Source organism: Muscardinus avellanarius (genome assembly GCF_963383645.1).
Source record: "Muscardinus avellanarius genome assembly, chromosome: 20".
In the NCBI taxonomy this organism is placed as follows: domain Eukaryota; kingdom Metazoa; phylum Chordata; class Mammalia; order Rodentia; family Gliridae; genus Muscardinus; species Muscardinus avellanarius.
In genome coordinates this window covers 21,486,284-21,513,892 of record NC_137806.1, presented here as the reverse complement: position 1 = coordinate 21,513,892, position 27,609 = coordinate 21,486,284, and the positions used below count along the sequence as shown (strand labels likewise).

Sequence of the window (27,609 nt, the reverse complement as noted above, 5' to 3'; positions counted from 1 at the left end):
TATCTATGATCCTCTTGTCTCAGCCTCCCAAGTTCTAGGATTACAGACATACACCATCATGCCTGGCTGCATGTATGTGTGTGTGTGTGTGTGTGTGTGTGTGTGTATGCATTGTTGTTTTTTTTAAAGATTCTACTCACTGCCTTTCAACAGGTTTTAAAAATACTATTGCTCCAAAAAAAGGATTTCATAACTTAGGAGCATGGGTTTGTCCTTTGGCCAAAAGCTGAGTCCCTCCCTCTTGTCCATTAACCTTGAACCCCAAGCCTTTGGGACTCATTTCCCTCCTTCCCTCCCTTCCTAGATCTGAGTCTCTGTGGCACAGTGGGCAAATGACAGGATGATGTCATTAGAGTCACTAGAAAGATTTCATTATAATCTTTTGTTTTTCTCTCACTAACTTTCTAGAGGGAAAAATATTTTATTAATTACGTGAGTACTCGGAATCCTTTGTTGGTACTCTCTTAAAAATAAAAAAAGCTATTATCATCGCCCACATTTGGCAAACACTTGGAGATTCCAAGTGTTATGTAAATGTTTACACAAGATCACTCCGTGGCCTGGGATTCTCAGTGGGACAGCACGGGCAGCCCGGCAAGAAACATGAAGCCCCAAAGAGGCACTGAGTTTTGCACAAGGTATGAAATTCTCTTTTCGTTTTAGCATAAAGATAGTGCCATTTACCAGGCAGTGAGGAAAGTATGTATGATTATGGAAAAGAAAGCAACTCTAAATGGAGGGTTTGCTATTTTGAGTTCAAGGGGCTCACTGGAGAACAGGGTAGTGAGAAGGGATGTGATGTGCTGTGGGGCACTGGGAGTGATGAGAGACTCAGCCCTGTAGTGGGACTGGCTTCCAAAGGCTGCTGCCGTGTCTCTTCCTCCAGAGAAGCTCAGGGAAGAACCCAGACTCTCTTTTTTGGTGGGTTCTACCTAAAGGCAAGAAAGTGGGGCCCCCCATTTCCTTTGGCTAATGATTTTAAGTAGTAAGCACAACCTAAAACATCACAGGGCACCATGGATACCTTGAATCTCTACTCATCCTCTTGAGAAGTCCACCATTGTAGCTGCGTCCTTACCACATCCATAACTTCCCCCAACTCTTTTCTGTCTTTCTTTCTCTTTCTTTTATTCCCTTCCTTCCTTTCCTCCTTCTTTCTTTCTTTATGATGTTAGAGATTAAACCTAGGACTTCATGCATGCTACCCAAAAACTCAGCACTGGGCTATCTCTCTGGCCTCCACAGTCTTTTTTTTTCCTGCAGATAGTAAAAAAGCCTTGATCAGAGCCTTCAGCTGTCTTTGGATCTAGGTATCATAGTAATTGTTTTCTTTTAGTAGTTCCCTGTAAGTTGCCTTCCTATGAAACCACTGGAGCTGATTTTCTATTTATGGTGATGATCTAAAAACTCCCATTTAAAAGAAATCGAATAAAAAGAGGAATTTGCTATTTAAAAAAAATAAAAGGATGTCAAATAAAACTCAAGTGGCATCGTGATAACCTGAGGACCATGGTCTGGGAAAAAGACATCAGAGTCCAGGATCCTGTGAGGACAAGAAGAAGAGGTTTCCTTGCAGAAGGATGAGCTAGAACCAGGATTTGCTCTGGGAAAACAGAGGCTTAACAGGTAGTGCTCGTGGAAATTAAAAAAGAACCTATGAGGGTCCTGAGAGATAAGAGATGAGTCTACCGCATGCACACCCAAAGGAAACAGCATATGCACTAGAAAAGTGTTAACATCACTTATGCATAATTTCGGATGACCACTGAAAAGCATGTGTGCTTTTAAATAAAGGTCAAAGAACCAGACTCAGAAAAGAAAAGCCTGCACCTTCTCTTCATGTCGAGACAGTCTACATTTCCCCCCTCATATTCTTTAAAACTCAAAAAAGAAAGAAGGGGTGGGGGTGTGCACTGAAGGAAAATCTCTGTCAGGAAACACACAGTGAATTCTAGCTTGTTAGCAGCCCAGCTCCAAATTATTTTTAAAAAAAACCCAATCCTAGTAGGAATGTAGTTGCAGCCTCTGAGGAAGCTCCAAGCCGGATGTGAGCGTCCCAGGACCTAGGGGGAAAAGCAACCTAACCCGTCTTCAGGAGACCGGCATGTAAAGCAAATTCTCCCAGGCCAGGGAAGCCCCCCAAAGGGTAGAAGACAGCAGGCAGCGTGCAGTAATCTGGAAATGATTGCTGGTAAAGGCTGGAGCTTCGGGCTGGAGCTGTGTGTTCCAAAAGCAAGCCAAGGAGGACGGTGTTAATAAAGAGAGATTTAAGAAGGAGTTGTGCTTGGAATAAAGTGGGCTGCAGAAAGGTCAAATTTGATCAGTCGGAGCAGATTACAGGGCTTTAAAAGGTGATGCGGAGAACCAGCACGGGCCTGGGAAGTAATAGAGTGCCAGATTGATTGGGGAGGGGGTGGAGAGAAGCCGGGACAAGAGCTTATCAGTCCTGGAAGGAGGAAGAGCTGCAAGGGCGCTGCTGCTCCCACCAAGCCCAGAAGCCTGCCTGGTCCCTGTCACCACCCAGCCTGGCCAGGCCCCTCCTCTGCGGGATTCGCCTTCAGCCTGAAGCTTAGACAATGGTTTCCCTAATCTCTGAGCTGGATCCCCTGAGAGACTGGAAAGTTTTAAGGTAGGCCTGCTTTGCTTTCTCCCCCTTAGCTAAACAGGTCAGGGCCAAGTTCTTGCCCACCCCCACCGCGGCTAAGGGAAACTCCTCCCTGCTGGAGGAATAGTCTGTTTTTGACACAAAAACAACTTCCAAGCAGAGGAACAGAGAGAGCCAGGAAGGCAGGCGACTGTGCGGTCCTCAAGTGTCACTCCAGGAGGGAAAGCAGATGCCTTCCGGATGAGAGTGTGGTCAGATGTGCATGATCCCCACATTGCTTGAACCACAAAAGGAGATTGCATTCTTCTTGTTGGGTCTCAGGGGCATCCTAGGGGTGAGACTGCATGTGGCAAATGGTCTGGGACCTCCAGTGGGAAGGTGGTCTTTCACCCAAAACCTTATTCTGGCTCCTGCTTGTGGAGAGCCTGTGGAAATGTGTTCCCTCCTCTGGCCCCTCCCCTGACCCCCACTCTCAGATCTAGTCTGGGCAAGCTAGTGCACACAAGCTCCAGCAGCTGGCCTTGAAACCCCAGGAGCAGACTTTGCGAAATGAAGTCTTTCTCTGTTTGCCCCTATAAAGGTGGACTCTAACTTTTTCGTTTCTCAGAGGCCCTGAAATGTTGACCCCAAGAGCTGAGAGTGGCCAAGCGCTTGCCATCGTGTCCACTAGAGTCTAAGCTGATGCCTTTGGTGGAACGGCCAGCCCACTAACTTAACTCTAAATGCTATTTCCTAGTGAAGGTATTTGGGGCAGTCTTTAAAATATGAAATTGTTAACATTCGGGGGCTTCTTCTTGAAAGCAACGCTGTATGCTGACATATTTTGCCAAATAGCTGAGCCCAGTCCTGGCTTTGTAGAAGGTAGAGCAGAAGCCAGGTAAGGAATGCAAGTGAGGAGAAGCATTCCTGTTCCTGGGACATCTTTTTCCTGACATCTCTCTTGCATTAATTACCTACTACCTTATTTCCTTTTCATGAGTTTTACTTTCATTTTTGTCTAATTTTATTATTTTTTAAAGTAACATCATAGAAAAGAGCAAATAAAAGAACAAGGACCAGTATTTGTCTTAATTATTTTCTTTTTTAAATTATTGCATCTTACTTTCTAAAACCTTCTGAGTACGCATGTTGAATATCATGTGATATGTGATTTTATAATCTTATTTTCCAATTAACGTATCAATCATTTCCATGTCTCTGCCTACATTCCACAGCTATAATTTAATTACTCAATAGAAGAGCATAATGTAGACATACATTATTTTCTGATTTATGCTGTTTGTTGAAAATTTAGATTGTTTCCAGTCCTTGGTTGGCATAAACAATGACACAAGGAACATCTTTGTGTCTGTAGCTCTTTGCTTTCGTTAAAGAATTCCCAGGGCTTCTCAAGGAAAAGGTTTTAGGAGTCTTCCAGTGCTTTGTTTGTTTATTAGCATGTTTAGAATTTGTTTTCAATGGAGACATGAAAGTACCACAAATGTTTCTCATGGTACAGCTGTGAGAATAAGTCATATTATCCTTTTATTTAACTGAGTCGCTAACCTACTTCTGAAACTGAAAGTTATCTTAAGAATGCTTTCAAAAACATTCTTTTTGGGTGATTAACTTAATATTATTGCATAAGTAAATAAGGCAGGCCCGAGCACTAAAAACCTGCATGGCCATGATGGCAAGTTTTGAAAATGTCCTCCAAGAGCCTTTATAGATAATGACTCCAATTCTCTACCTATCCAAAACCCAGTAATAATGTTGGCTTCTCTTTAAATGTGTCTCTGATATAAATGAAGTTTGTTTTAAGGCCACAGTAAGTAAAGTTTCATCCATTTGGGCTAGCAGGACCTAGGAGAGATAAGTATTTTTACATGGAACACTTTGGGTATACTAGATTTGTTCCGTCTATACTTCTTCTTGGCAAACATTCTTCCATCAGCTTTTTAACTGTGCGTAATCCTTCCTCAGGATACATAATTATGAATGGCGATCAATTATTAATTGTATTTAAATCCTTCAGTTATTTATAAGAAGACATCGTTTGGGCCAATGTTCATTCATTGAACTGTCCATTCATTGGCAGTAAGTCTCTGCTTAGGAGAAGCAAAGGTATAGCCTTAGTAATGAGCAATCTATCACTAGAGTGAGGTGTGGACTCTAATGCCATCCTGGGTTATCTATGATGTGCGTTATGTCAATAAATTGCCTTAGACATTTAGAAAAATGGGATGAGAGACCCATTCTAATAAAGCAAAGGAACAGTTGCTGCCCTTCTCTGATTAATAAATGAGCAGAATGCTTGGCATATAAAACTTACAAGACAGAAAGTCTTTCAAACCTGCATAACCTGGACTCTTCAGGTGTGTGATCAAGAATGTGGCCCAGGTTCTGCCAAACCTGTGGAGAAGCAATTAAAAGACACGCCTGAAATTTGCTTATGCCACGATTTGCTGTTTAAGATGGGATCTGCTTAGAGGGCATGATCAGGTCAAATGCTTTCCTCACGATCCACGTATTTGAAATTACTGCATCCTTAGGTCACATTCTGTTACATGGAAAAATTAAATCTGGGAATAGTGTTGTTGGGTATATTTTAATTACTCTTCTTCCTCAAGGTCCATAAAAGAAACCTAATAGCTCACAAAAGGCACATTAAAAATTTTCAACATTAAAGCCCCCATGGCTCATGCCTGTAATCCCAGTACTTGGAAGGCTGAGACAGGATAATTACAGGTTCATGGAAGGCTTCCGCAATGTAGCAAGGCCCTCAGCAACAGCGAGGCACTGTTTCCAGATAAGAGATAAAGGCTGAGAGTGTAGCTCAGGGGTAGAATACACCTAGGTTCAATTTCCAGTGCACAAACCGGGCATGGTGACACACGCTTGTAATCCCAGCGCTTGGGAGGCTGAGACAGGAGGATCACACAGATTCGAAGCCAGCCTCAGCTACTTAGTGAGGCTCTCAGCAACTTAGTGAGACCCTGTTTCCAAATAAAGTACTAAAAAATAGGTCTGGGAGTGTAGCCCAGTGGTAGAAAAGCCCCTGACCTCCACTTTCAGTACCACAATCCCCAGTGTACTTCCCACACACCCCCCCAGAAAGAAAGAAGACTTCTCCTTTGGCCCTTGAAAAAGCAAAGAGCAAGCTTCACTCAAAGAAAAGAATCAAAGTAAGCTAACTCAGGAAAAGTATTTTCAGGACACAGAACAAGAAAAACAAATGGCAATGTAGTAGGTCTGTGCGTGAAAGCAAAGAAACCAAAATGGCAACATGATCAGGACAAAATTAAATGTTTGTAGTTATTACTTGAGGGAAATTAAGTTGAGAGAGAGAGAGAGAGAGAGAGAGAGAGAGAGAGAACGAAAACGAACAGGAAGTGGAGCTCAGAACACCTGACTCGCCCGTGCCCTGCAGTAGACCCCACGTCACCTCTACAGGGAGGCTCTTAAAAACCAGATCTCTCCTATTTCCAGATGGAGGAATTGAGCACCTGAGATGAAGCAAATAGAACTCATTAGTGGTACAAGCCACCCCTCCTCTTCCAACTCCATCCTCTCCTGGGGGATTCTATCCCCACCTTCAAGTCTCCTCCCATGACTCAAGACAGTCTGGCCCAGACCTTTCCTCAGCAGAGCCACTTGTGTGCTTATCAGATGCTGGAAGCTCAGTGGGTACAAGCCGCATGTGTAAAATTCCTCCTAAGACTTTGTTCTTTTCTAGCTCTTGTAGATATGTGGATCACAAAACTTTCAGCTAGTTATTCAGATGAGAAGCTGGACATCCGCCCCTCCCCGGTTCTCCATTTCACCTATTACCTGGCATCCAGACTCTGGCCGCTGCCGCCAGATCCCCACTCAACTTCACCTGCCGTTGGTAACTCTTCTCCGCCTGCCCTTTTGCACAGAATGCTGTATTTCCTCCTGATTTCTCTCTCTGTTTCATTCTCTTTTGGACAAAGAGGAATGAAAACATGTTGGAAGCGTCGTTGGATCGTATAACTTTTCTACTTAGACCTTTCCCGTTTCTTCCTAGAATCAAAGCCAGTGTCTCCAACCTACCCTTGTCTGACCTAATCCTTGTCCACCCTCCAGCTCCTCCTCCTCCCTCTTTCTCCCAGCTCACGCTCAATCAGAGTTGCTCCAGCCACGCTCATCTTTGTCCTCCTCAAGCACACAGCCAAGCTTGCTTTGGCTTGATTTGTATTCCCTACTCCCTCTTCCGCCTGGAAATCTTCCCTTAGCTATTGGCAGGGCGGTCTCTCGCCTGTCACTCAAGTCTGAACTCAGATGTCATCTCCTCAGTGGGGTGTTCCCTGGCCCCCACTTCACAGTCGTCCAGAAGTCTCTCCTGCCTTATTTCCTCAACATAGTTTAATTTCCAGTATTTGACTATTTTTGACTTATAAAAAGGCCAGTGCTATATGATTCAACTACTATTATCTTCATAGCATTGCCCAAACCCTGCTATCTTTGATACCTTTCTTTTCATTGATACCTTTGTCTTTTTATTAGAATGTACGATTGGTATATTTAACTGGCATTTACCCAGGATCTAAAGTATTTCCTGACACATGCAAGAATGAAAAAGTGAATAAAGAGTGAAGGCATGAAGTACACACTGTCTCTTTAATCCCACTCTACTTCATAAAGCCAGAGGCTTTGTGTATTTTATTCACAATCTCACTGAACTGTTTACCACAGTGGTTCTGTGCCATGAATTAATGAGTGATTAATGAATTAATAAATGAATCCCGACTCCCCGTGTAGTATTTCTATCTTCAGTTCCTTCTGTCTGTGCCTACCAGCAAAGTGTCTGATTGGGTCATGTGGAAATTTTAAAAGTTCTCACCAAGAATCATTATATACATTATTTATTCAGGCAGAAGTCATTCTAGACAAAAGAACGATCTTGGACACAGGTTGCGGATTTCTTCTTTAAAGGTCAGATAGCAAATACTCCAGGTTTTGCCAGCCATCTTATTTCTGTCACAACTACTCACCTCTGTCATCACAGCCTGAAAGCAGCTATTGACCAAATGTAAACGAGTTAGCTTGGCTGAGGGCCAATAAAACTTTATTTACAACAACAGACTACAGGCTGGATGTGTCCCACGGATCTTGGTCTACTTCTCATCTGTTAGCAAGACTAATTGATGCGACCAGCAAGAAAAATAGAGGTGGCTTTGACAGATAGCTGGAGAGAGTGTTTCCCATCTCATATGACTAAGTGAATCTAATAAGCTCTCCTCATTATTAGAAAAAGATTAAAAGGAGCTGGGGTGATATTGCCAAGGTCAGAGATGCTTGAAGTCGGGAGCACTTGATCTCACAAAGATGATTATAGTCTGGAGAATATTTTTGGTTTACCACATCCCTTAAATGTTTGGATGAGCCTTGAAGCTATAATGAAATACACTTTCGCCCGTTCTCTGAATGTGCGAGAAAATTCCATTAATGAGAATAACACATGTTGATGGAAAAAACAGACCAGACCCTGACATGTTTTTAAGTCACTTCTTGGCCTCATTCCTTCTTTTTCTCATTGCTTTCTCTAGCTCACATAGTACACATTTCCTTCTCACGTGCCTGACAAACCTCCTAAGATGAATGTAAATTTATCGCAGGGGAGCATGCTGTGTGTTTTTGAACACATGCCATGTGTAGATAATTTTCTATTCATGTTACATGACATCTTGAAGATGCACAGAGTTAGGAGAGGTTGCGAGGAAGCTCAGCTGGCGTCCACGGAGGGTGGGCTAGCCATGTGAAGTTCAGGAATCAGCCTTCTTAGAGGGTGATACCTAAGAATTATTAAGGCTTGCCACGTGCCAGGCATTTGGCTAAGTGATTCGCATAAAATATCTCAATTTATCTTTGCAGCAATCTATGAAGTAGGTGGTGGTATTACTGCTCTCATTTGGAGGAAAGTGGTACTTGGAAAGGTTCCATAACTTACTCAAACGCATGCACATAGCAGCAGGTGAGCCGCACTGTGGGCTTGGATCTGGCTGATTCTAAGCCAAAATACTTAAAAATTATGCCACATATTGTCCTGATGTAGTTGGTACCTTTCCTTGATACGCTGATGAACTTGACAAAATGTGTTACTTAACCTCATCTTGGATAGGAAATATCTGCATCACATGAAAGTCTTCCTCTTCAGCCAGGTGTGGTGAAACCTGCCTATGATCCCAGTGCTTGGGAGGCTGAGATAGGACCATCACAAGTTCAAGGCCAGCCTTAACAAGTAGTGGGACTCTCATCAACCTAGTGAGACCCTGTTTCAAAATAAAAACAAAATAGGGCTGGGGGTGTAGCTCAGAGATAGAATACCCCTGGGTTCAATCTCTAGTACCACAAAAAAAAGAAATAAAAATAATAACAAATAACAATTGATTACATAGACATTTTAAAGTTTGCTTTGCTAGAACGTGTGTGTGTGTGTGTGTGTGTGTGTGTGTGTGTGTGTGTGTGTGTTATTGATGATGGAACCCAGGGCTTTTCTAACACCAATCTATATTCCCAGACCTTTTTTATATTTTATTTGGAAACAGGGTCTCACCCAGTTGCTGAGAGCCACACTAAGTAGCTGAGGCTGGCCTCGAGTCTGTGTGATCCTCCTGTCTCAGACTCCCAAGCGCTGGTATTACAAGTGTGTACCACCATGTCTGGCATACTTTGCTAGAACTTTAAATAAAGAATGTAAGATTGCAATTTTACCTGCAGAACATAAGATTCTGGGTGAATTCCTTTTCCTTTGAGGTCCTCAAAATATCCTAAGGTGCCTAAGGCTTGGCAGAATGTGACCATCCTTCTTTTGTGTGTGTGGTACTGGGGGGCGGAACCCAGGAGCCTTTCTACCTCCAGGCCCCATAAAGCCAGACTTAGTTTCTTAAATTTATTTGTTCATATTTTAGGTTATATATAATTTTCAAATATAGTATTACAATCTAAGACTTTTTTTATATATCCAAATACTTTTAGTTTTGTCCTCTGGCTTATACTCCCAGACCTATTTTATATTTTATTTGGAAACAGGGTCTCACTAAGTTGCTGAGAGCCTCACTAAGTACCTGAGCCTGGCTTCGAACCTTTGCAATCCTCCTGTCTTAGCCTCCCAAGAGCGGGGACTACAAGCGTGCGCCACCACGCCCAGCTCACAAGACCCCATCTTAAAATAAAAAAAAATTAAACGTGGTAGGGCATGGAGACTGTGTTCAAAGCCACTATTGGAGGAAAAAGGATAAATTAAAATATTATAACAGTTTTATTTATTAGATTGTTATAGGCCATAGATAGCTTAAAAGGAAAGAGAAAGGGATTTCCTTATATCCACAAAACAGAACATTAAAGAACCATTATATTTCAAACAAAAGACATACAAAATTAGCATCATCCTTTATCAGAGTAGTCAATGCAGTGGACTTGATTTTGTTTCCCTTGCTCTTGGCTTAGCAGTTTTATGAACCTGTCAGCTTCTCCACTTAGTTCTGGAAATTATGGTTCTGTTCTCTAACACAATCTTAAAATGTGAAGCAATATCGTCAGAAAGCTGAGAACGTCATTCCAGGGCTCCCCAAGACAATTCCATTTTGTTGTTATTGTTTTTTGTTATTTGTATTATTTATTTATTTATATATTTATTTATTTATTGTTTATTTACTTAATTTGTGGTACCAGGGATGGAGCCCAGGGGCTTTCTACCTCTGGGCTACACCCCCAGATATATTTTATATTTTATCTTTTATCTAGAAACAGGGTCTAAGTTGCTGGCAGCCTCACTAAGTAGCTGAATTTGGCTCGAACTTGCGTGATCCCCCTGTTTCAGACCCCTATGTACTGGCATTACAAGCGTAAGCCACCACGCCCGGCTTGTTTGTATTTTTTAAATGGTGTCTCCCTGTGGTGCCTGGGCTGACTGCAAACTCCTGGGCTCAGGTGATGCTCCTGCCTCAACCTCAGGAGTAGCTGGAACTGTAGGCATGCACCTCCTTGCCCATGGCCAGGAGAGGCAATTGGTTTCTTTGGTGGAGACATAGCAGTTGGCTTGCACTGTCTATAGTCGTATTCAAGGAAGCAGCAGAGAAAAACAGTAATGATGGGAGAATAGCAAAAGACCTAAGAATGTCCATAGTTAAAGATCTGACCACGGAAGTCCATTATAAAAATAACAAGTTGGGCGTGGTACATAGCTTGGTGCTAAACACTTGCTTAGCTTAAATCCCTGGGCTAGATACCCAGCAGCTCACCCCCACACAAAATAACACAGGTGACAAGGTAATTTGATTGTGTCTATGAAACATAACATTTTAAAATAATAACTGGAATTATGACTTATTACATAACTATTTCTAATATCAGACAGTACCATGCCAGAATGTATCCTCGACAGCAGAGACATTGACAGACTTTTAGCAATTCTATATAATTTGTGTGTGTGTGTGTGTGTGTGTGTGTGTGTGTGTGTGTGTGTTGCTGGGGATTTGACCCAGGCATGGTCTACATCTGAGCTGTACTTCCCCCATGCTTTTTAATTCTTTACTTGGAAACAGGGTCTCGCTAAGTTGCTAAGAGCCTTGCTACATTGCTGAGGCTGGCTTTGAACCTGCAATCTTCTAGTCTCAGCCTCCCAAGTACTGAGATTGCAGGCATGCACTGCTACCACACTCGGCTCTATAATTTTTTAAATATAACATTTATGCATACAAATGTAACTGAGAGCAGGTTAAGCATCTGTTCTTATTAGATAATGTTTTTCATGCATTCAACCCATCAAGCAAACTCAATTATTTTAACATCTCTCTCCCTCTCTTTTGTTTTTTGGCAAGGTGAAAAAACAAACCCTTGGAGATTTTCCAGGCTTCCTCTGGGAAATCACAAAGACTGTTAACAGCAAGACTTCACTGAGCGTTGGATCGGGTGATGGCAACCTTGTCAAAAATGTCCGAAGGTTTAAACACTTGACTAAATAGGGTGGCAGGTCACTGTGACATAGCACTTACACCTGTTTCACCAAAGTGACGATAATCCAGAAGTAAAAAGAGGACATAAGATGATGGCTCTCAACACACCTCAGCTGTTTTAAAAATTAGAAGACAGTGGGGTTTGGTGGCACATACCTGTAATCCCAGCACTTGGGAGGCTGAGACGGGAGGATCATAGGTTCAGAGCCAGTGCCTCAGAAGTTTAGTAAGACCCTGGGAAGAAAGAAAGAAAGAAAGAAAGAAAGAAAGAAAGAAAGAAAGAAAGAAAGAAAGAAAGGAAGGAAGGAAAGAAAGGAAAGAAAGAGAAAGAATGAATCTGGGCATAGGAAACCCAGTTCTCTCAATTGTGTGAAAACCAGGACACTCTACAGTAGCGTTTGGGGGTAACAGTCCTTGTCACAGGCTTCCATATTAAAGTCATGGTTTTCTTCTTCTCCTTCAAGTCTCCTTTCTACCTATTTTATCTCTTCTATCCTGCAACAAATTCATTTCTGTTGGCCACTTTTGACCTCTGCTACGGACTAAGTTGTGTCTCTCTAAAATCCATGTGTCAGCATCTCAACCCCCACCCTGATAATATTTGGAGATGAAACCTTGGTGCAAAATTAATTTTGGATGAAGCCATGAAAGTGGGCTCCCATGAAGGGATCAATGCCCTTATTAGAGGTCCCTCCAGTGTCTAGGCCCCCACCGTGTGAGGACACCGTGGGGACGTCCTGTCTGTGAGCCAGGAACCTTCCTGGGAACTGAACTTGGGGCAAACCTATTTATGAACAAACCAATGCGCCATGCCAACATAAACAGCGCCTCTCCTACACTTCCCACAACTTGCTAAACCTGTGTGGGGTTCCTCCTTCACTTTTTCCTTCTGAAAGAACCATTTTAACTTTCAAACAAAATCACTGTTCTTGATTCCTTAATAGAAGTGTCCTACCTTTCTTGCATATCTTCCATTTAAGCTTACTTTCCTTTGGTCCTTCTTGTAAGTTTCATTTACATATTATTGATTATGATTTTCATGCTTTTATTGGTGCATTTTAGTCTTACATCATAATATAAAATCACGTTGACAGTGACATACATTCACACACTCTTGGGCTCTTGGTGCCCCCCTCCCCAATTCCCTCCTCCCAATACAGAGCACCCAGACTGACACTGGTATATAGTCATAAATGTATTGACTCTGATTTTAAGCCTTAGTAATGTTTAGTCTTCAGAGAAATTTAGGAAGTAAATAATGGTAAACTGACATAGACTAGCACTCTGTAGCAGATTAGAAAATATATATATATATTATATATATATATAATTTATAATCTCTAGAGGTCTTTGATTTTTAAGATAATATATATTTATTTATTCATTTGTTTGTTTATTGATTGATGCTGGGGATTGAACCCAGAAGCATTCTACCTCCAATAGACACCTCCAGCCCTATTTTCTTTTTATTTTGTAATAGGGTCTCATTAGAGTGATGAGAGTCTTACTACTTAACGAGGTTGTCCTCGAACCTGTGAGCTTCTCCTCTCAGTTTTTCAAATACTGGGATTACAGGCCTATACCTCCACACCCAGATCAAATGTATATATTTAATATGGCAAGGAGAACATGTCTATTAACAGGACTAAATATCTTCAGCTGCCCTGTAACTTACAAAAACATGAAGTCCAAAGTATATAACCCCATCAAGAAATGGGCAACTGAATTGAATAGACACTTCACAAAAGAAGAGATACAAATGGCTATTAGATACATGAAAAGATGTTCAACATCATTAATCATCAGGGAGATGCAAATCAAGACTATGCTGAGATTCCACCTAACCCCAATTAGAGTGGCAAGCATAAAGAGTTCAAATAACAACAAATGCTGGCGAAGATGTGGGGGAAGAGGAACTCTTTTACACTGTTGGTGGGATTGCAAACTAGTTCAGCCGCTATGGAGATCAGTGTGGAGATTCCTTAGAAAACTGGGAATGGATCCACCATATGATCCAGCTATACCACTCCTTGGTATCTTTCCAAAGGGGTTAAAATCAGACAACTATAGTAACATATGCATAGCCATGTTCGTAGCAGCACAGTTCATAACAGCCAAAATATGGAACCAACCTAGGTCTCCATCAACAGATGAATGGATTGCAAAATTATGGGAAATACACACAGTGGAATAATATTTAGCAATAAAGAAGAACAAAATCATGTCATTTGCAAGAAGATGGAAAGACCTGGAGAACATTATGTTAAGTGAGATCAGCCAAGCACAGAAAGAGAAGGTACATATGTTTTCTCTAATATGCCCAAGCTAGGGAGTATTAGGGATACCAAATAATGGAGGGGAAACCTCAGCAAAGCTGAAATGGAAGGGTAGGAAAGGAAGAACGGTGAGGTTGATCAATGGAGGAGCTACATTCAATTATATGTAAAAGTATGAGTGTAGCATGGTTAACCTGGACACTCATTGTTGAGAGGGGGGAAGGGGAAGTCGGAGGGGGCACCATTTGAATGTGTGAAAATGAATGTGTGCCATTTTCAATATGACCCACATAAAAATAAAATATTCAACATTATAACAAAAAATAAAAATAGAAAATAGTACATTAAAAACAAAAGTATATTAACTTGAATTCGTGCTTAATAATGAATGTTTCATTTTATCTTATTTAGCAATTATTTAGAAACTTATCATCTATTACTTACTTTAATAATACATATAAATTAATAATATAACACTAAAGTTGGAAGTTACCAAAAAGATTTTGGAAACTACTTTCGGGTAGAAATATTATAAAGCACGCCAGGCATGGTGGCACACACTTGTACTTAGCATATTGAGACAGGAGAATCACACAAGTTCAAAGCCAGCCTAAGCTCCTTAGTGAGGGTCTCAGCAACTTAGACCATTTCCAAATAAAATGTAAAATAGGTCTGGGAGTATAGCCCGGAAGTAGAAAGCCCCTGGGTCTCAGTACCAGGAACACACACAAAAGAAATATTATAAAACAAAAATATTAAAATAAGAATTTGTCAAAATAGTGATTTAATTTGGTTCAAGTCAAACGTATCACTTTAAATTCCTAAATATCTAATAACTATATATCAGGGGCCCAATCAGGGGCCAGTTGTGGTTGCAGGCCAGGTAGGGAGATCTCTAGGATGAAGAAAGCACATGGAGCCACCTTCTCGGGGAGAACCAACAGCGAACAGGCACTTAATTCCCAGACCCACCCCTTGTATAGAGTTCAGGGCAAAACGATGCAGGGTCGCAGCAGCGTGATGTACGCATAGGCATTACACTTTGCTTAGACATTGCACATGTGCATTAGTTACACTTATGCATTGCATGTAACTATATGCAATGTGTATGAGCAAGATGTGCACAGGCACCCATGACTGTGCGGGAGGCACATAGGGTCTTGTCACTGCCTCCCTGTATGCCCTGAGGTTATCCACATTAGAGTGTTAGTTTGGTAGCGCCAAGAAAAACAAAACTATACGTTTTCATTTTATTTAATGTTGGCATCTCTGAAAACATACCTATTTTATTAAACACTATCAAACTAGTCTAATTTACCCAAAATTTACTCGAATTGCATAAAGTGGTAAAATTTTTAAAGTGGTTTCTCTATTTCTGGGAGTTTTAAGAATATTTTGTTTATATTATCATGTATTTCTTTCTAAGCCAATGAAGTCAGAACTTGTCCAAAGGATTTTATAAATTAATTTGGCAATTCCATCTGGAGGTAGGGAAACAAAAATATGTTTATAATAATACATAATATATATGTAGCAATACATAAACACGAAAGCCAACTCAAATAGAGACTTTATGATTTTCATTCTTAAATTTCATCCATGAGTTAGTTATAAGTATAATAACACAAAACTCAGTTAATATAAGAGTTGGTGCTTATCTTTGTCTTATTTTATATGTGCACCCAAACTGTATTTCTGGCACATGAGTAACTTAAAGTTGACCCACTAGACATAAAGGCTAAAGCTTCACACCAGTATTTGCAGAGGAAATTTTAAGATATTTTCACTTTGAAAGAAAATCTTAGCGTATGGACCAAATATCTGCCTTCACTTTTTTCCAGCCTGGAGTAGTTGATTTTGGGGGTATCTGAGACCCTTGAGAGCCCCCAGTGAGAGCCTAATGCTCCAGTGACTGACTTTGAGGTCCTGGGTGGGAAGGGAAAGGTTAGGCAAGATGAAGGGAAGGGTGGAGGAGTTCAGGGCTTGGACACATACCACCACAAGATGCTGAAGGAAGATAGAAGGCAGAGAGAGGAGGAAGGAGCAGAGGCCATGGGGAAAGGCCAAGAGGAGTCAGTTCAGGAAAGAGAAAGTTCCAAATTATCCTTAGAGTCCTCAGGTCAACAAAAGAGAGAGCATATCATCAGTGAGAGTTCAAGTTAGGGTGGGGACTTTCAGTTGACTGAGAAGTTCCCATTATCCTTAGGTATAGAATGATCCCTGATGAGCCCATGTACATTAATACATGGGATTAATAATCATAAGGATTGTAATCTCATCAGTAAAGAAATCCACTGTAATGGATTTACTGGGAGGTAATTTAGGCTGGTGGTATAGCTGGAGAAGGTGGGTCCCTGGGTATGTGGCCTTGGGGCTGTGCTTTTGTCTCAGTCCCCTTGCATGCTTTATTTTGCTTTCTAGCTTCCATGTTGTGAGACCAGAGCTATTTCTTTCTCCCTATTTCTGTTTCCCAACTACATGTCCTGATATTCATAGACCCGACCTCACATGGACTGAACTCCAAATCTTTCAAAATCGTGAGCAAATCTTCCTTCCTATGGGTTGTATGGTAGTTGTTTTTGATTACAGCAGTAAGAATGTTGACCGAGACAGTTCCTCTGAGATAAGCAGAATGAAATAGAACAAAGTGGGTTCATCGGGAGCATGGGGGAAAAATAATAACTATCCCAACACAGACTGAGAATGAAAACCCACTTGAAATAAGTATCCAAGAAGGAAAATTTCAGCCCAGGTTTCTTTTAAGAAGAAGCATGAAACTTTAATCTAGCTTCAGAGAGTACAGAGTCCAAAGAATAAAAATCTGTCCCCATCAATGCGGCTCTGGGCATTTGGATCACAAGTGAGACTCACCACTGGAGACCCAAATGAACAAACTACACAGAAGAGACAAAGGTCTCCATGTGTGCTAAAGGTCTGCTTGTCACATCCAATGACCTAACTGCTAGATCCAGGACTGAGAGAGGGTGCCAGGTGACTGCCAAAGATAAAGCTAGGCACTTGTTCCAGTGGCGGGGACAGAGTTTAATCAGCGATCTACTACTGTTGCCTTGGGAAGAGTGTCTAGTGTGAAGTGAAATCAGCTTTGCCATGCACACAGATGACTGGGGATTTTAAAGGGAGAAATGGGAGTGGGGTGGGGATCAGAGGTTCAGTAGAGTCAGGAGAGTGGAAAATTACAGAGCATGGGTTAATGTTTGTGCTGATTAGGCCAGCTGTGTCTGGGAGCTGGAAACTACAGTTGCTAGGAGTGGCTTCTCGTCCTCAGACTGGGAGACAAGGAGGCCTGTCCCAGAACATTACACAATAAAACGAATGGGCTTTCTGTTCTTGAGAAAGATACTTCTGAATTGTAGAAGATATGTAAGCATCTCACGGTGACAGAGGCAGGACAGAATCGGAAGCCCTTTCTAGTCAATGTCCTAAGAAATGGTGACCAGGGGCCTATGGTCAGCTGTTGTCTGGTACCCACAAAAAGTTCTTTTGACAGCCTGGAGTTTTCCCAGGCAGAAATTTTAAGGGCTGGGACGTCCTAGAGATGTGGCCTTGAGCTGTTAGAAAGTATGTTAGTATTTGTCCAGGTATTTCAATGGGAGGTAGGGGAACAGCCTAGGCTGGCCATTTGTGTTGAGTCTATAGTTTTTATAGGCCAAGTTTGAGGCCTGGTTTAGAAGAGGGCTCAGAGAAGCCTGACTAGCGTTTGGTTAAAGGTTGAGTTTTGTCATCTCATGGGGTAAGGAGGACAGAGACTAATAAAGCCAGTTCTTTCCCCTATCCTCTCCAGTTAATTGTTTAGGCCGAAACTCTCTAGGATCCAAGTCTACTGTCAAGAAAAGGGTTGGTGTGCAGGCTTCTGCCTGTGCTCAAGCAGAGCTTCTGTGTTCCCAACCATCTTGATTTTAGTGCAACCAATTAGAAGGGTCTTCAGAGTAGTCCCAGCACTTGGGAGACTGAAACAGGAGGGTTGCCGTTTAATGACCAACCTCAGGAACTCAGGCCCTCCACAATTTATTGAGACCATGGTTTCAACATAAAAAGATGAAATAGAGCTGGGTGTAACTCAGAATGTTCCAGGGTTCAATCCTTAGTACCACCCTGAAAAAAAAGAAGGGACCTCAGAGATCAACCATTCACTCTCCTTCTTCAAGTGTATGGAAAAAAGGTCTCCATTCCCCAATCATTATGTTTTATGAGAACAGGAACCATCCTTTGGTTTAACACAATGTCCTCCGCATTGTCTTGGCCTGTCCATCTAGCTCAGTATGTCTTTATTACAGCTAGGAATTTCTCCTTAAGGTTCTTTCTCTGCCTGCTCACCCACTCCCAGAAAGAAGTAAGATTTTCTTCCTCTGACTACCCCTAGAGCTGGGTCTAAACTTGTTAGATGCAGATGCATATCTCTCTCTCTCTCTCTCTCTCTCTCTCTCTCTCTCTCTCTCTCTCTCTCTATCTCCCTCCCTCCCTCCCTCCCTCTTTCCCTCTCATGTATGTGTGTGTATATATATTATATATGTATATATGCATATATACATTATCATATATAGCATATACATATAAACACATATTATATACATATCTGTATAACACACATTTATCTTAGTTTCATTGATAGGCTATAAACTTCTGAATGACAAGAGGGTCTATATCTCATTTATAGGTTTTTTGTTTGTTTGTTTTTTTGGTTTGGGTTTTGTTTGGGTACTAGAGATTAAACCCAAGGGCATTTAACCTCTGAACTATATCCTCAACCCTTTTTTATTTTTTACTTGGAAACAGGTTCTCACTAAGTAAATTGCTGAAAGCCTCACCAAGTTGAAAGTCTCACTAAGGCTGGCCAGAAACCTGTGACCATCCTGTCTCCGTCTCCCAAGTGCTGGGATTGCAGCACTTAGCTGTGATCTTCATTAACCTGTATCCTTTGTGTCACAGGCACCATATTTTGTGGAAACTGAATGCGAACGGACATTTACACATTCCTGATTTCTAATATGAGAAACTGAGCCAGAGAATTCTCCATCTATAAACTTACATGATCCATGTAGGATAGCATGGAGAAGCCCCTCCCCACCGGATCCTGAATCCCACTTCTGACTGATGCCACGAATCCCTTTCTTACGCTGTCGAGGTTTCTGGAAGCAAAGCAATTCTCTTTATATTGATCCTCATTTTCTTTCAAGCCACTTTTATTCCCAATCCCTCTGCAGAGCTGATGGACTAAACTACAGATCTGTTTTCAGATGTTCCATCTCTGCACTAGAGCTATGATGTAAATCAGCTGTTGCAGGGATGAGTCCTGCTGACACGTGCTGACATTAGCCATCATCTGACTCGTCCTAGGGGTCCAGTGTTGCAATCAACCCAGGTGCAGGTGTTTTGGTTATCCGTGACTAGAGAACTCCATCTTTTGTGGTGTGTTTTCCATTGGGCTAGTTTTTCATTCTTATAGAGACACAAACGTCTGAGCCAGAAAGAATTGCTCAGGGCCGGTGAAAATAGCACTTTTATATAGTTTACCCTGTTTGCTGGTAGGTAAAGTGACAGATTTTGTGAAGTGGAAAAATGTGACCCACATTTGAGTTTTTCTAAAGATACCTAATACCTTTTCTAACCATTCCTTTTCCAACTTTATTATGGTCAGTACTGAACATGTTTTTATTTGACATTTTTAACATTTTATCATCTTAATTTTATTTGTTTGTATTTATTTTTTTTTTTTAGGAGGAGAACTGGGAATGGGACCTGGGAAAATCTACCTCTGGGCTACTACCCCCAGCCTAACTTTTATTTGTATTTTTTTATTATTTTTAAGCACTAAGTTGCCAAGGGCCTCACTAAGTTGCTGAGGCTGGCCTTGAACCTACAATCCTCATGTCTCAGCCTCCCAAGTACTGAGATTACAGACATTAACACCACACCTAGTTTAACATTTTTTTTAAATTTACACTTATCAAGTTTCCCAAAGCTGGACTGCTCTTCTCTTCTTCTCTATTAAAGCAAAATCTCTATTAAATCTAAAAAGCTCTCCTACCCTGAGCTCCTGAGTTTAACTTTTCCTAGCAACTGTATTCATATCTTCTGCTTGCTTTAGAACTTCCTCAACAGTTGGATTTCACGCTACAAAAAGATAGAGCTCAAATAGCTATTGGTAAATTTTAAATTCATTTACGTATGTATCCCTCTGCATTAGAGATGAATCTGTGTGAATTCAGAACTCCTGTGCTCATTACAAAGTCCACTGTGTTGGGCATTTCTGAAATACACACATTGGAATTGGCATCACAAAAGTGGTTCTTTCACACACAGATGGAGCACGATACTGAATGCTATTAAATAGCATTGTGCTCAAGGAACCCAGAATATTCCGGGTTCTGCTATAGACCAGAGCCACCTCTCTTCCACCAGTTTCCAATGGGATTGAGAATAGAGGGACCCAAATGGAGTTTCTAAACTGAGGGTCACTTGTTTGGTGCCTTCTCGGGCGACCTGGAATATTCTCTAACACCTAGCCAACCTTCTAGACTACCAGTTCTGGCCAACATGGAACCCTCAGCAACTGAGAGAAACCATGGAGGCCTGAAGAAATGGACTAGTTTATAACAGAGCTAACTTTGGCTCAAAACTCCAATATTATATATCAACCTAGTGGATTGTAATGGAATGTATGAAACACCTGGTTTTTCTCACCTACATCCAAACAGCCCTGAATAGCTTCAAACTGTGAAGTTACTCTCATAAATATCATTAGAAGATGAGTCAACAAATCCTTGAGAAAAATCAGTGAAACTTTGGTCTATTAAGAATGTTTGAGCCGGGCATGGTGGCGCACACTTGTAATTCCTGCACTTGGGAGATGGAGAAAGGAGGATCACACAGGTTCGAAGCCAGCTATGCTGGCTTAAGAGACCCTGTTTCCAAATAAAAATATAAAAGTATATCTGGGAGTGTAGCCCGGAGGTAGAAGGGTTTCCAGGGACCCCAGTACCCCAGTACCACCAAAAAAAATAAAAAATAAAATAAATAAATAAAAATAAATAAATAAAAGAATGTTTGAGCTAGTTGGGCATGGTGCCACATGCTTATAATCTTAACACTTGGGAGGCTGAGATAGGTGGATTCCAGGTTTGTAGTCAGCCTCATCTACTTTGTGAGGCTTCTACAACTTTTTTAAGAATCAAGTGAAAAAAAAATAGGGCCTGGGTGTAGCTCAGAATTAGAATACCCCTGGGCTCAACCCCCAGTATCACACACACACAAAAAAAGAATATTTGAGCTTGAGGTAAATACCGAATATAAACCAAGGATCAAGAACTTTTTTAAATAACATTGCCAATGAACAAATATATTTAGTTTTGCTTGACCAACCGTACGATCTGTATCACCATCACAGTCATCCCTTGGTATCTGTGGGGGACTGGGCCTTCCTTGGATACCAAAGTCAGCAGATGCTCCAATTCCTTATACAAAGTGGATACTATTTATATATAAGCTGTGCACTTCCTTCTGTATACTTTAAATCATCTCTTAGTTACATATAATACCCACTATTTCATAAGTGCTATGTAAATAGTTGTTCTGCTATATTGCTTAGGGAATGAGAGCGGGAAATAAGCTGTACCTGTACCATACAACATTTTTTTTCTGAATATTTTCAATCCATAGTTGTTGGAATCTGTGGATGTAGGATCCTTAAATGTGGAAGGCTGACTGTGTTCAACTCTGCCATTGTACCCTAGAAGGAGGTAGAAGCCATGCATAATGACCAGGCTGTATGTCAATAAAGCTCCTCATAGAGCCAGGCATGGTGGCACACACTTGTAATCCCAGTACATGGGAAGCTGAGACAGGAGGATCACAGGTTCAAGGTCAACATCAGCAACTTAGGTCCTCACAGCCTAATGAGACCTTGTTTCAAAGTAAAAAAGAAATTAATAGGGCTGGGAGTATAGCTTAGAGGTGTAAGCCCCTGGATCCAATCCCCAGTTCCAAAAAATAAAACTCTATCAATCCAGGTATGGTAGTGCTCACCTTTAATCCCAGTGCTTGGGAAGCTGAGACAGGAGGATTGCAGGCTGGAAGAGCCTCAGCAGTGTAGCAAAACTCTCAGCAGCCTAGAGACCCTGTTTCAAAAACAATAAATACAGAGGTCTAGAAGTATAACTCAAAGGTAGAACACCTCTGGCTTCAACCCCCAGTTCCCCAAAATAAAATAAAATAAAATAAAACTCTGTGTACAAAACAGGCAGTAGGCTAGATTATTTGCTGACTCCTGGGAGGTATGAAACGGGATACCTATGCTCCATGGAGTCTTAGAGCTTTCAGATCTGGAGCTGCCTGGATGGCAACAGGGCATCTGATCCAGGGCACATGGTAAGAAAGTATGTTTCTCCTAAAGCCTGTCCTGGGCTTTCACCCTGGGAAGAAGACAGAGCTGGACCTTCTCAGTCCTGGGATCACCTTTCAATGCGACTACATTAAGATGAAAAACTGAGCATGGTTGACCTCTGAAGGAAGGCCCAGTACTCATGCTGACTCGCAAGTGACCTTTTCAGAGACCTGGAGTCCTATTAGTCCATCACAAGAGCTCAAGCTTTGAAGGAATAGGTCATGGCTTGAGACCAAGGAAGCGAAGAAAAGAGAATGAGGTCCTTCAAAAGCCTGCTCTAAAAGACTGATAGAACTCTGGTCAAAAGGCAGTAAGGATCATTCATTGCCCTGAGCCAGGAAACAACTTCAGAGGAAATATATCCTGACTCTTGGAGCTCTAGGTCAATTGCCAAAATCACCACTGTCTTTAACACCACTGAAGTCAACTCTCCTTTGGGAGGTGGCCATGCATTTTGCTTTTAAACTAAAATAAACCTTCTTCATGAGCTGAGAGATAGACTGAACACATGCATGTTCATGGCAAGTAGGAAGATGCTTCTCTGCCCTCTATGTGATGGGTCATTCATCATGACCACTACAGAACAGAGTGGTACTTTAGAAGAGACTGAGGAGGAAGAGCTGGCCTGCACATGGTTTTTCTAAGTTTCCTTCATCAGTGTAAGGCTCTTCAGAGAGCTCAATCAGGTACAGCTTAGGCAGAATTTAAATTAACATAAGATAACACCAGAGAACTTACATTTTGTGTTCTGTTTCCAATTATGCACCATGCGATAGGAGGTGGGGACAGAAAAATCTAAGAATTAGAAGTTCAGAGAGCTTTCTGTATCCCTGAAATCAACCCACAGAGGTTCTTTCTGGAGAACCTGAAGGGAGAAGGCCAAGTGTGAGGTGAGTTTCCTGGTTATGATAGTCCTCTGCACTCTTGAATCTTGCTTAATAAATTGCCACTTCAAAATAAATTGCCCTTAAATTACTAGATTGAAAGTGTCAGTCCTCCTTGTCTAAGGACTAGAATTATACAAGAGTGGGGCTTCAAGAAGATCACCGGAGAAGGATATGGTTTGAGGCAGAATTTCTTTAAAGGCTGTTAATCTCACTTACGACTTTATGGGTAGGAAACCCTCGGCATGCCCTGACCTGGCGCATATCTAATCAGGTCCCCTGCCTCTGTCCTCCTCTTTGCCCTATCTCCCCTCCAGAGCAAGAGGCACATTGGACATCTGTTCATCTATGTTGTGATGAAGGACAGAGGTGGTGGGAAGGGGTACCTCTGTGCAAGTCATAACTTGCTCAATAGTCCTATAGGAAAAGAGGAGAGGTTGTTTCTTTTCATCTTTGAAAGAAGGGTGAGTGAGTTGCAGGAAAGCAGCTTCTGAGGACTTGGGTTTTGTTTCATTAAAACCTAGACACTCAATTGGAGAATGAAATCTGTTTGCCTGCCTCCCAGACCAGCAGTTGCTTTACCACTGTGGCTCATTATGGAAGGCAGGCAAGCAAGTGTGCTTTTCCATTTATTGAACATATCTTGGGCAAAGCCCATAGAACCAAACTAGTTTGTTGCGCTTTTGAATCCTGCTTTTAAGCTGTCTGCAATCAGGCAGAGCTCTCCAGAGGATAAACCTATATTAAGCTTTAATTCTCAAGAATTTTTTTTCTTTTTTCTAGCCATACAATTAGCTTCCTTTTCTTTCATTTATTCTCTGCAGATCCATCCAGGAAGTCAGCAGACCCAGGACACCCTCAGCCAGCCAGGCATTAGTCAGATGGGGACTCAGCCAATCATTTGCATATAAACGTCAAACACCATGAGGTTGAGATGGAGAGAGAAAGAGGATTTGAAGTCCTTGCGTTTTTATTCCATAGCTTGGTGGTTATTTGCCCCTTAAATTGGCTTAAGTCTCTTTTGATCATCATTTCTTTCTTTTTTTTTTTTTTTTTTTTTGGCAGACAGTGTTTTTCATTATTAGAAGAGTGAATGTATTTTAACTTGTCCTAACACTGCTCTCCCATATAACTCTTCCTCCCATTGACCCTACAGATGTATTCACTTGAAACTAATCTCTAAACCATAAAATACAAGTTAGAGGCAGTAAATTTCCATGTTTGCTCTTGGTACCTAGAGAAGCATTGGTTAATGAGAGTTCAGACAAGAGACAAATAAACATGTTCTGGAAGATGCCCTAAAGTTCCACAAATCCATTGATTTACATTTGATTTCTCTTTCTATCTAGTTTTCAAAAAAATAATCAGAGATAAATTTAATTTTGTGTTCTAAGGTGATTCTGAAATCTGCTTTCTGCCGCTGACTTTTAATGCACCTCTGTTTTAAAAAGTATTTGCTGAAAACCCGCTCTACCTGATTATAGCAATCAAGATGTTTCAGGTATATTGAATGTATTTTTGCAAATGCACAGTTTAATTATGACATTCCCTCTGTCCCTTTTCCTGTAATTATTTTTCTCTGCATTATGCACATACTGAATAACCAAAGAGCTATCTGTAAGGGGAAAATGAATAAGTAGAAAATTAAATGTCCAGTTAACTAGAGACATGTTTCTGTGCAGATAGAAAAACAAGTGATATCTTAAAAATTCAGCCCATTCTTCTGAGAGGCCCTGCATAAACAAACTTGATATTACTCAGGCTAATCATATGGTACTAATTTGCTGCCTTCCTTTTCTATTAAACTCTCCACAGGTGATTCCATATAACAATTAGGTTTAGTACATTCCGCATTCGGGTAATGGATTAAAAAGTTAAGCAGATATTCTTTTTAAAAGACAGCATGTAACCATAGGCTGTTACTAGAGTTTTCGACATGAAAACCTCTAGTAAATGAAACAGTAAAATATGCTAATATGTACTACTCTTCTCCTTAAGAAAGAAAATTGGGAATTGGAACAGAAAATTGGGAACCCATCGGTCAGGATTATATTGTGTTTTAGCCATTCACACAGGTGACTTAGAAACTGGACTCTGAAGTTTCCAGATGGTGCAGGACAAATATGGCAGGAAATGGAAATCCGAAAAACGTGTGAAGGACGCCTGTAATCCCAGTATTTTGGGGGCCAAGACAGGAGGATTGCAGGTTACAGGCCAGCCTCAGCAACTTAGCAAGGCCCTCTGCAACTTACTGAGACCCTGTTTCAAAAGAAAAATAAATAATCAAATAAATAAGTAAATATAAAATAGGACTGGGGATATAGACACAGGTAGAATGCCCCTGGGTTCAACCTCCAGGAGGGAAAAAGTATATGAAAGAAATAGGTGTTTCACATGGAATCAGAGCTGGAGGGGATGGATACTTGTGTCTATTTTAGGCTTTCTTTGTCTTGGATTTTGGGCATGGACATATAGTAATATAGTAAAATAATAAGGTAATAAACTTGTTCTAATTTGATCCTGAGGATAAAGAGTATTGGGAGCACAGGTCTTAGAAAAATTATACCCAAATGCAAATCAAGCCTGCCACTTCATAGCTGTGTGGCCTGTGTCAAATCTCCTAGGTGGCCAACCTCACAGGGTGGCTCTTACGCTCGCAGGTAATCTTTATAAAAGCCCTAGCACGTAGTACTCAGTGGCTCACTGACTAAACAGACACAGGTGCGTTGTGATTCGTATCACTTGTTCCTCAAAACCCGTATTTCTGATCATATGGGGTATCAGAATTAAGTGAAATGATTTCAGCAATATCTATTGAGAAACCATATTTTGAGGCTCTCATTTGGAAGAGGTAATCCTCTGTCATTAGTTTCGTGTTAATAAGTGTTTGGGAGACTTATGGGAGTCTCCTTAGTGACCCTCACATCTGTTCTGCCAGAAGGAGTCAGCCATGTGGCTGGCATGGACACACCGATTACAGGTACCAGATGCCGAGAACAGAAGACTCCAGCAGATCCCTACCACCCAGGAGAAATGTGTTCTCATTAGAGATGAGGTTCAGCTTCTGCTAAAGGTATGATCATAGTCAAAGATCAAAATGATGTGACCGTAGTTATGGAGGTTGATAAGAAAAAATCTGGCTGCCTCGTTCCTAAGGTCCAAAGAAGATCCCAACCTTGAATAGTTCCAGTAAGCATAATGGCTGCTGCTGCTGTTGTTCCTCCTCCTCCTCCTCTTCCTCTTCCTCCTCCTCTTCCTCTTCTTCCTCTTCCTCCTCTTTTTACAACCCTCCTCCTCTTCCTCCTCCTCTTACAATCCTCCTTCTCTTCCTCCTCTTCCTCCTCCTCTTCTTCCTCTTCCTCCTCCTCCTCTTCTTCCTCCTTCATTACCTTTATTGACGCATTGTAATCTAACAACATTATGTAGTTAAAAATGCTAGGACAGGCATGAACACAGTACTCTGTGAACTCCTCTCCCCTTCTGCCTACATGATAATGAGAGTGGCATTGCTTATTCCATATATGTACATAACTTCAGTGGCACTGTTTCCCTTAGTAATTCAGTGATTCTCAATCCCCACCAATACCTCCTTCCCCTTAAGCGCCTCCATCACTCTATTGGGGTTTCTTCTCCATTATCTAAGACTATGGTTCTTCTTTATGGAAAGTTGAACCTCTAAACTACTGTCAATGTACTGTGTGTGTGTGTGTGTGTGTGTGTGTGTGTGTGTTTCTTGTAGTAGGTAGTAGGGGTACAATACTGCTAACAGTATATCACCAAGTGGACTTAGCCAGGGACCATCCAACATAGCAAGCAACATTGGAGGTCCCCAAATTTGGCTCAGCTGTGATTCGGGCATTTACCTGGTTGTTGGTCCTATGCAACCCATTAGCCTCCCTGAGTATCTATCTTTTCATCTATAAATGGAATAATGTCTATCGTGCATATCTCTCAAAGTTGTTAGGACTTCAAAGTATGATAATATAGGCTAGGTGGTATGGTGCACACCTATAAACCCAGTACTGGTTGTGAATCTGAGACAGAAAGACCTCAGGTTCAAGGCTAATCTCAGTAATATAGCAAGACTCTCAACAACCTAGGGTGATCCTCTTTCAAAACAACAACAAAAAAATAGGGCTAGGTGTGTGATTAGGAGGTAGGCTGTCCTGGATATAATTCCAATCAATCAATCAATCTCTCTCTCTCTCTCTCTCTCTCACACACACACACAACACACAACACACAACACACAACACACTATGATAATATGAAGCCAATGTAAAATCATCCTGGCTTTGATTTCTTTTTAATCGTATTTTAAATTTTATTTTTATTCCAACAACAGAGGATGTGAGCTACTTCTGCTTATCAAAAGGGAACTTGGGTTACCTAAGGTCAGAAGCAGAACTCTAGCATAACGTTGTGTGAAGAGGAAGTGCTGAAATCAACCTGGCAAGAGAAGGACAGCATGATTTCACCACGAGTT

General features: G+C 41.3%; 1 protein-coding gene across 8 annotated transcripts in view; it reads left to right on the top strand.

Annotated features, from left to right (window-relative positions):
* Positions 1–534: 534 nt before the first annotated feature.
* CELF2 (CUGBP Elav-like family member 2) overlaps positions 535–27,609 on the top strand; it is a gene marked incomplete at both ends in the record, with an annotated part of 565,297 nt that continues 538,222 nt past the window's right edge. For 7 of the 8 annotated variants that reach the window (XM_080717283.1, XM_080717285.1, XM_080717273.1 and 4 more), the window contains one exon: positions 2,577–2,629. In XM_080717283.1, coding sequence (XP_080573409.1) covers positions 2,577–2,629 — 53 coding nt within the window. Of the gene's footprint in view, positions 639–2,576; positions 2,630–27,609 lie in introns of those variants that run through there. The other variant, XM_080717280.1, reaches the window with a different exon arrangement.